Here is a 9814-nt window from a genome sequence, read left to right on the forward strand (position 1 = left end):
AATTTCAAAAGATAATGATAAAAGTAATGCAAAACTCGACTTAGAAATCAAATTTTGAGTTCCTTTTTTTTCGATGAACTTTTTTTAACGTTCTAAATATGTCTGTAAAATAATCATTTAAAAATACATATCGATTTTTTTGGAGCAAATATGAATAATTTTATTCCAAAAATGATCGTTAAGTACATGCCGATCGTAGCCGATCCAGGCATCGAAACAGACTAAATAAAAACAACAAGGCACAGACTAATCAATGTCAAGGGTATGGCAATAAGCTTCCAACCTAGGAGTTCCACTCAATCTCCATTTTATATTCTGTATAATCTGGTGGTTATCCAGCTCCATGTGACTGTCCTCCTGGAAAATCTTATGGTTACGCACATTCCAAACAGCATACACTACTTCAGCTATCGCCACTTGTAGAGTTTTACTTCGAACATTGCTCCTGCTGACAGTTTTGCTAATCCACTCTAATTCCAAGTCCCATCTGTGGGGCGTATGGGGCAGCTTCAGCCAATTCAACACTTGCAGCCATAAATGTCTTGTTACCCTGCACTCAAAAAACAGGTGTTGACAGCTTTCCTCATCTCCACAATATATGCACTTCCCATCAGTTTGTACTCCAAATTTGCTAATTCTGTCCTTGGTCGACAGTCTGTTCCTGCAAGCAAGCCAAAGAATAAAAGCAGCCCTCGGTCTGGCACTATTACCAAAAAATACCCTTCTCCAAGGCACATTTGGCTTTCTCCCCTGAAAATACATATCGATTTAACAGTGAGGACTAAAAATACATGCATTATAATTTTGTGGGGACCAAAACATGTCACCAAAAACAAAATTGAGTAATTTTATAGAGAACAAAAATATATTTAATCCTTATTCTTATTATTATTATTATTATTATTATTATTATTATTATTATTATTATTATTATTATTATTATTATTTTAAAAGATTGATATCATTTGACATTTACAATTTAACATTGTATTTTAACAATATATGAAAATAAACCAATCTTATTCATTGATGTTATTTTAAGAAGAAAAATATTTATTAAAACTAAAATTGTATTGACATAATATATTATAATATATTTTAATTCTACGTTGATATAAAAAATAGAGAATATAAGAGATGTTGTCAGTTTAAAACGATGACGAACCATTTCAATGATGGGACCGTATTTAATGAGATTGTTCCCCGCTATTTTCTCCAACCGATTTTAATCTTTTCAGTTTCATTTCACATAAGACCACGTCATGGAGACCGATGAATAATACTTAAAGTTTCCCTCAACTCCTTTTGTGTCTGACCAAGTATTGGGAGCAACTATTTTGGACCGGCTTAAAGATCCAATTGACCAAAGCCTAATCCATCTTAAATCCACTCCATTTGATCCAAGTATAAAATCAGTTCACATGTTAAGAGCAATGTACAATCTCTTATATGCATTTTTCACTATACCCATCTTGATCTTGAACTGACTTCGACATTGGAGTGTTAATCATACAGAACCACCCAACATCGCCATAAAGGAGATCAAAATCATCGTTCAAAATTATAAATTCTTTATTTCATTCATTTATAATTGTCGAACAGAAAGAATAATGTTTTTATAAAGTAGCTATATAATAAAATGACATATATTCTGTGATATACAATATTCCTCAAATATAAAATATTAACCATTTATTTTAAGGTTAAATATACAAAACCTCATGTAATATAGGCGAAATTCGTTTTTTTTTCTGTAATTTTTTTTTTAAATACTTCATTAAAATATAAAAATACTATGTCTTTTGCTTCCTAAGTGTAAAGTTTACCCCTGTAATATATTTTTTTATTTTCCCCCAAATTTGGTATTTAAATTACACGCTTCGAGGGTAAACAAGAACTTCCATGAATTATGAAACAATGTAAAGGAAAAAGTTGTAAATAAAAAATTATGAAACTAACGGTCACTGAAACTGTATACGGCATATGGAGGCTCAGGAATGACAAGATTTTTGAAAATAATGTAGACATTACTCAAATCGGATACTGTATAATTGATAAAATAATGTATAGAGGGTGGTATAATATTAAAATTAGAAAGCATATTACTCGTCTAAGGATGAATTACTCGGATGCTCTCTTTTAGGTTTTGTCTTTTTTTAAGGTTAGATTCATGGATCACTTTGTATATTTTTGCCTTTTAAATTAATTAAATTTGTTTATTAAAAAAAATATATTTAACCCTATAATAATTTATATACAGATCAAACAAATTAATTATTGAATGAATAAAAAAAAACCTCTTATATTAAAGATATGAGTGGAGTGGTATTAAATTACACATGAGTTATTTTATTTATAAAGACAAAATCTAAAACAAGACACGATGCTTCCTGTGAGTGTATTATGTATGTATATTAGCTGAGCCCCATACAAAGATGACAAAAGCACGATGGTAGGGACGTAATTCATGGAAAAATACTACTACGAAACTGACGCATCGCACTTCCAATTTTTCTAAATAAAACAAAAAATCAAAATTATATTTCTTCTCAACAAAAATATATATATATATATATATATATATATATATATAAATCCACCAAAATGAGGCCACGCAGAGACACTAATAACAGATTCAATATCAATTTCAATTTCCACCATTCAGCAACAAAACCAACCACCGCATCCCCACGGCGGCGAGCTCCTCCGTTTACGAAACGATTACTCCTCTTCATGGCGGGACAATCCAGAAAATGGATGATCCTTGTCGTCACGATTTGGATTCAGGCTTTCACCGGAACGAATTTTGATTTCTCGCAATACTCGTCGTCGTTGAAAGCCGCACTCGGAATTTCTCAGGCGCAGCTTAATTATTTGGCCACCGCGAATGATATGGGGAAGGTTTTCGGTTGGTCTTCTGGGTTGGCGCTTATTTATCTTCCTGTTTCGGTTGTTATGTTTCTAACGGCATTCATGGGTTTTTTTGGGTATGGTCTTCAATGGCTTCTCATCAACCATTTCATCGATTTGCCTTATTTTCTGGTAATTTCAATCTCTTCTTACACTTTTTTACATTACAAGTAATTTTTTTTAATATTAATTAAACTTAGCTTCATTAATGTTAATAAAGTCTTTTTATGGATTTTTTATAATTAGTTTTTTAAATTTATTTTAAATTTGAAAATAATAATATGATGATTAAAATTAATTATCAATGTAATAAATTTAAATAGTTATTTCTGGTTAAATTAGCTAAAAGAACATCATATGCATAGTGGAGTTGATAGATGTGGATTGAAAATTTCAAGTATATTAAAAGTTAATTGTACTATTTTCATATTAATTGAAAGAGAAAAGAGACGATTCGCTTATATTGTCGTATATTCCACCCGTTAAATCAGATTGTAATTTTTAAATTATTTATATGATATAGTAGAATGTTATATTTCTATACTGTTTTTATATTGTTGATGTATCTTAATTAAATTTTAATTTAAATAGTTTTTTTTCCTTTTGTTTTTGGATTTTTTTGTTTTTCTATGTCTACTTAGAACTATTAATGAAAAACACAGTTCTATGTTGAAAATTACAATTTTTTTTTCAAAGACTTTAAAGATAGTGATTTATTAGTGTAAATAAATACCACAGATTACACAAACATCTAATTAAAATATTTAAAATATTTTGAAATTTCAAATTATATAAATAATTTAAATTTTACAATCTGATTTGATAAAATACATTATTATCATTGATTGACAGTGTGAAAATAATTTATAATTTGAGTACACCATCCATTTTCTCTTTTGAGTTTAATGGTAGTGCACAGTTAATGTAAATAAGTACTCTATCCGTCCCTGAATGAGTGATCCATTTGGAATAAAATGATGTCCCAAAATGAATGACTCACATTTTAATTTTATACACTTTTTTCAACTCTACCATCTAATTAATAAAAATTTCACCATTTTCAATACATGATAAATGTACTATAGTAAAAACAACATTCTCTCTTATTTTTATAGATTTTTCTTAATCCGTGTAAAATGGTGTGTTGAGTCACTCATTATGGGACGGAGGGAGTATTACACAAAAATCCAATTAAAATATTTTAAAGTGTCAAATCATACTAATAATTTAAAATTTACTGTCTGATTTGGCAGGATAGATGGTTGTCATTTGGTTGACGGTCTGTCAGTACACCATCCATTTTCTCTTTTGAGTGTAAATAAGTACTCCATCCGTTTCATAATGAGTGTCGTTTTAACAAATAAAATTTGTTTCAAAATGAATGTCATTCTCACTTTTCAATGTAGTAATTATTGTTATTTTTCCAATTATGTCTTTTAGTTATTGCACTATACACTATTTCAAATAAATTTATAAGGTTAATATAGTTAGAGAACAATGTTTTCCGACAATAATATGATTATATTTTTTAATCTGTGTGTAAAAATATCCAATTAAAATATTCTAATGATGAGTCATATCAAAAAAATTAATCTTAAAAATGTTTTATTGCTTAGTCATATCAATTAATTTTGATTTAAGTTTATGGCACATATATTTGAAATATCGTTGTCATCATGTTTTCCTGTTTTGAAGGTTGTGACGTTGTGTGTTTGGTTATATTGAGTTTAATGTTTTGTCGTTTATGTTTGAGATCTGGTTTTTCGGTGGCTTTCAAGGATTCATTCATTGTATATTCTTGTGGTTTTAAGAATGGTTCCAAAAGCACAGCTAAGCAATTCTTTCTTATTTGCTTTAAAAATTAGAGCAGCCATGTTTTAGCAAATAAATTATATTCCTTAATCATAAGTATTATTGCAATAGTATACAACTTATGTGACCTGTACCAGAAAAAACCTGAAGGATATTGGTTATCATTGGATTTATATTCCTTAATCATTAGTAAATTATATATTTTATTTTAAAAATTATATATGAAATAGTAATGAATGTGCATTCAAATGTATTTTCTGCTAATCACCGAGTGATTGAGTTCAAGTGTTTGATGAACTCTACTTAAAGGTCAAATCATTTAGGAAAATAAGATGGAATTTTACATGCAACAATTTTTTTTTTCTAGACTTTATTCATCTCAGATTATAAGAAAAATTATTCGGAAAGATCTCTAGATTACTAATTGAGATAGAAACACGTTCTTTGATATAATGTTGTATCGAAAATTGATTCATATAGCTGACCCCCTTAAAAGAATAAGGCTAAATTGTTCAGAAAAATCTCTAGATTAACGATTGAGATTTTCATCGAAGACTTTAGAACTGCATGAGATATGTGAATGTGTTGCAATTTACAAGTGAATAGCTCATAATTCAATTGTAGCTTGCATCAATCAAACAATTTCACTTGATATTTATTTTGGGTTCTTATTTCCCTTGGTTTTACTCTAAAATAAAATGCTTATTACTTATTTGATTTAAGCTGGAAGTTTCAACATAACATATATATTTGGTTTCGTGTTCAAATCACGTCACATTCAATTTCTTGTGTTCCAATGCTCTTTTGTCGCAGAGTTTGTGAAACTAAAGTTTGGCGCTTTCGGATTGCCACAAGGTGTCACCACAGTTTCACAATCTCGCCACCAAACATACACATAATGAAAGTTACCTAAATTAGTCTTTTCCTACAAACTATAAGAGCTTGACAAGCGATGCTCTAGATTTGAGACACAGCCGACACTGGTAATTTCCCTGTAAAGATATGCTGTATATTCAATAAAAGTTTTTTTTTACCTGAGAGGAATACATTAAAACAATGAGTTTCAGTGATTTTGTAGTTATACATGGTAAATGGTTACGGGTAACTGAGGTAAGACTGATTAACTTTTACACATTCATGAATTCCAATATGCTGATAATTATCCAATCAGGCTGATTTACTATGAATTCTTATTGGCAGGTGTTTCTTCTGTGTCTTTTAAGTGGCTGTAGCATCTGCTGGTTCAACACTGTATGTTTCGTTCTCTGCATTAGGAATTTTCCAGTTCACCGAACACTTGCATTATCACTTACTGTGAGTTTCAATGGTGTTAGCGCAGCTCTTTATACCCTTGCTGCCAATTCCATAGACCCTTCATCTGACGAACTGTATCTTCTTTTGAATGCCCTTGTTCCCCTTCTTGTTTGCATTGCAGCAATTGTTCCAATTCTTCGCCAACCGCCTGTAGATCCTCTTCCACCTGATGCATTTAACCGTGACTCGCTAGTATTTCTAATCTTGAACTTCCTAGCCATTTTCACTGGCCTTTATCTCCTCTTGTTTGCCTCAACTGCTTCTTCCATGACTTCAGCTCGGCTACACTTTGGTGTAACTATTCTTCTCCTCACCCTCCCGATGTTTATTCCTGGCATTGTATATGCCCGGGCTTGGGCTCGACGTACCATCCATTCCAGCTTTAAGATAGAAGGATCCAGCTTCCTTCTTGTTCATGATGATGCTCTTGAGCTGCATAAAGAACTACTTAGCCGTCACAATAGTCTTACGGGCAATGGAGATTCTTACAGCCTGCTAAGCAACAATGGATCAATGTATTCAAGTCAGAAGACAAGTGATAGTGATATGTGTTGTGAGAGGATGATTGGTCAGGATCACTTGACAATGCTAGGAGAAGAACACTCGGCTGCAGTGCTTCTCCGAAGATCAGACTTTTGGCTATACTACATTACATACTTCTGTGGAGGTACAATTGGTCTCGTCTATAGCAATAATCTGGGACAGATTTCTCAATCTCTGGGCCTGAAATCAAGTACTTCTACCCTTGTTACTCTCTATGCATCCTTTTCGTTTTTCGGCCGCTTGCTTTCAGCCGGACCAGACTATATTCGTAGGTAAGCATTATCTTCATTCTATAAGACAAGTTTAAATAAGTTAATCCAAACATGTCTTACATAAGAGAAAATAGTTTTTGTTTTCTTTGTCTTCAATTAGAAGTGAATATTGTAAATAAAGTTATAACATTTATGATGAAACTATCTTTCTGCATTGCAGTAAGTTCTACTTTGCAAGAACTGGCTGGCTCTCAATTGCACTTATACCAACACCGATTGCGTTCTTCTTGCTCGCTGCATCAGACAGTTCTCTGGCTCTGCATACAGGAACTGCACTAATAGGAATGAGTTCTGGTTTCATATTTGCAGCTGCGGTTTCAGTTACATCCGAGCTTTTTGGACCCAACAGCGTTGGTGTCAATCACAACATTGTCATAACAAATATCCCCATTGGTTCGCTTCTCTACGGTTTCCTCGCTGCACTAGTTTATGATGCCCATGCTCAGGCACACTCAACGCCGGGAAACTTGACAACGTCTGAGTCAGTAGTTTGCATGGGAAGGCAATGCTACTTCTGGACTTTTGTCTGGTGGGGATGCATATCTGTCCTGGGACTATGTTCTAGTATGCTGTTATTCCTAAGAACCAGACATGCATATGAACATTTTGAGGAACACCGTACTTCAACACATGCTATTGTGTCTTAAATTTTGTTGTTAATGAGACATGATGATCAATCATAGTGCGGCTGAATTCATTTCGACAGTAGCATAAGCTTCGCTTGTACAGGTGTCGAGAAGCAGAGTAAGAGTAAAAGCTAGTGTGATTTTTAAGGAATGTAGTTTGTATTGTAGTGTTGTATCGTAGAGGTTAGTTAGATATTCAGAAGCAAAAGGAATAAGGAATTTGCTTTGCTCTACAGTGCATACACAAAAATTAAGAAAAGTGAAAAAGTAAAAATAAAAAAATGAGAATAGAACATATAAGCTTCATATCTTTATGTATTGAAAAAATGAAAACAAAATAAATAAAGAAAAAGTGTTTCTAGCCTAAGCCTCAAGGGTAGATACAAAATGTATGATCTTTTATACAAAGAAACAACCTCTCATATGCTAATGCCATTTTTTTAGCTGTAAACATAGAGGCGGCAAATTCACGGCAAGCCTTTCCCCTCTGTGCTAACCTCGCAGGTCCATCCTTTACAACTTCTTCAAGTGCTTCTAATAAGGACTCCACATTAGGAGAGAACATGAAACCATACTCATCATCAACCAAAAGAGTACCTTTAATACTTGGAAACCTTGATGCCAAAAGAGGCTTCCCACTCATCATAGCTTCCATCAAAGTAAGATCAAGCCCTTGTGGCCTAAGTGTTGGATTGACAAAAATGTCGATCGCATTGTAAAATGCTCTTAACATGGTAGGACTCATTGATCCCAAAACAAGAACCTGGTTTCCTAAATCCCTGTACCTGTTCTCCCATGGTCCAGAACCAGCAACAATCAAATACACACTAGGATGTTTTGTTATTAGCCTTGAATATGCTTCATGAAGTAGATGATGACCTTTGTCTTTAACCAATCTCCCAGCTACACCAAGTACCAAACTAACATTCCTCGGAATCCCGATTTTGATTCTAAATTCTCTCCCCAACTCAACATCTTCTCCAAACTCATCCTCATCAACACCATTCACAATCACATGAACTCTTTTACTAGGAATCTGATAAAAATCCCTTAGCATCTCACCACAACTATCACTAATAGCAACATGATGAGCATAGCTTCTGAAGAATCTTATCTCATTCAACACCTTAGGCACAACACCCTGCAAACTTTTGTTGAAAAGAGGTGAAATGGGTTCATCAGATCTTCTAGCCAAGTCCTGAAAAATCCCTGATTGCAAACTCTCAAGTGCTATTCCATGCCAAGACACTGCAAGGTTTGAGAGGTTCCTAGCTACATAATGAGGAAGTGCAACACTTTCTGAATGAATAACATCAAAGGGCTCTTTTTTATTCTCTTCCTCATATTGTTCCAATGCTTTATTGTATCTCCATTTCCCCATTTCACCTTCATGAAAATGGATAAAAGGGTAGTTACCTTGTTGAGGTTCTGAGGTTTTTTCATCTTGGGGTGATGTAAAAATATGAACTTTATGTCCTCTTTGAGCTAGAGCAGTATGAAGAGTATAAGCATGGCGTTCCATGCCACCCGGGGTTGTGGATATAGGCCATTTTCTAGTGAAAACAGCGATTTTGAGAGGCGAAAGTGGTTTTTTTTGTTGAGAGAATTGGAGTTTGTTCCATGAGAATTCAGCTGATGTGAGATCACCAGACCAGGCTTTGGATTGGTGGTGGGAGGTAAAGGTGGTGCAAATAGAAGAGGTGGTGGGGGTGTGGAGAAGGAAAAGAGCTGGTATAGTGAAGAGGACAATAAAGAAAAGGGTTGTGAAGAAGTAAAAATTTGAAGGGGAATTTGGTTTCTTGGATTTGTTGTTTAAGGCCATTTCATCAGAGAATTCTGAAGATTTGTGCATATAGATTATAGATAGGGATTTTATTTTTAGTGTTTGATTTTGAATTGTGTGTTGAAATTGTGAAAGTTAAAGGGAAATGGTGGAGACTATGTGTGATGTATTAGGGAGGTTGGCATGAAAACACTAATGAAAAGAAAGTGCGTTTGGGTTGGAAATGTTATTGGAAGTGCGTTTCTCACGCCTATCTTTGAGGCTAAAAGTGGACTTTGCATCTTTTTAAGTAATCAGATTATTTAACAAGTTGAGTGAAAAAAGAGATTATTTAACATGCACAAGTGTTGTGAAGGGAATAGTTTAATTGAATGCTGAATTTATGGTTAAGTTTTCTTTGGCTTTTGTTAGGAAAAACTTGAGTGTTACAGCATCTTGTACCTTTTTCAATTTTTATTCGATGAAATCGCAATTTGTACTGTATGAAGTCAAACAGTACCTGACCGTTTGATTGATCTATCTAAAATGTATTTTGATTTTTTTAAAAAAAGCTA

At 33.1% G+C, this 9814-nt stretch overlaps 3 protein-coding genes across 3 annotated transcripts; 1 reads left to right on the top strand and 2 right to left on the bottom strand.

Annotated features, from left to right (window-relative positions):
• Positions 1 to 246: 246 nt before the first annotated feature.
• Positions 247 to 762, bottom strand: LOC131624446 (uncharacterized). The gene has a single exon (XM_058895381.1). The coding sequence runs from the start codon at positions 760 to 762 to the stop codon at positions 247 to 249; it is 516 nt and encodes a 171-aa protein (XP_058751364.1).
• Positions 763 to 2451: 1689 nt separating this feature from the next.
• On the top strand, positions 2452 to 7778 carry LOC131624473 (protein NUCLEAR FUSION DEFECTIVE 4-like). The gene is made up of 3 exons (XM_058895414.1): positions 2452 to 3042; positions 5923 to 6851; positions 7012 to 7778. Exons 1-3 carry the CDS (start codon positions 2605 to 2607, stop codon positions 7496 to 7498), a joined length of 1854 nt encoding a protein of 617 aa, XP_058751397.1. The 5' UTR covers positions 2452 to 2604; the 3' UTR covers positions 7499 to 7778.
• LOC131624474 (uncharacterized) lies at positions 7760 to 9549 on the bottom strand. The gene has a single exon (XM_058895415.1). It carries the CDS (start codon positions 9327 to 9329, stop codon positions 7848 to 7850), a length of 1482 nt encoding a protein of 493 aa, XP_058751398.1. The 5' UTR covers positions 9330 to 9549; the 3' UTR covers positions 7760 to 7847.
• Between the last annotated feature and the right edge of the window lie 265 nt (positions 9550 to 9814).

The sequence above is a fragment of the Vicia villosa genome, unplaced genomic scaffold (genome assembly GCF_029867415.1).
Source record: "Vicia villosa cultivar HV-30 ecotype Madison, WI unplaced genomic scaffold, Vvil1.0 ctg.000131F_1_1_1, whole genome shotgun sequence".
In the NCBI taxonomy this organism is placed as follows: domain Eukaryota; kingdom Viridiplantae; phylum Streptophyta; class Magnoliopsida; order Fabales; family Fabaceae; genus Vicia; species Vicia villosa.

Bases quoted from the DNA above. Each gene is read 5' to 3' on its own strand.
- LOC131624446 (XM_058895381.1), bottom strand. From the start codon at position 762: ATGTATTTTCAGGGGAGAAAGCCAAATGTGCCTTGGAGAAGGGTATTT.
- LOC131624474 (XM_058895415.1), bottom strand. From the start codon at position 9,329: ATGCACAAATCTTCAGAATTCTCTGATGAAATGGCCTTAAACAACAAA.
- LOC131624473 (XM_058895414.1), top strand. From the start codon at position 2,605: ATGAGGCCACGCAGAGACACTAATAACAGATTCAATATCAATTTCAAT. The intron at 3,043-5,922 runs GTAATTTCAATC...TCTTATTGGCAG, and splicing joins TCGATTTGCCTTATTTTCTG to GTGTTTCTTCTGTGTCTTTT. The intron at 6,852-7,011 runs GTAAGCATTATC...TCTGCATTGCAG, and splicing joins GGACCAGACTATATTCGTAG to TAAGTTCTACTTTGCAAGAA.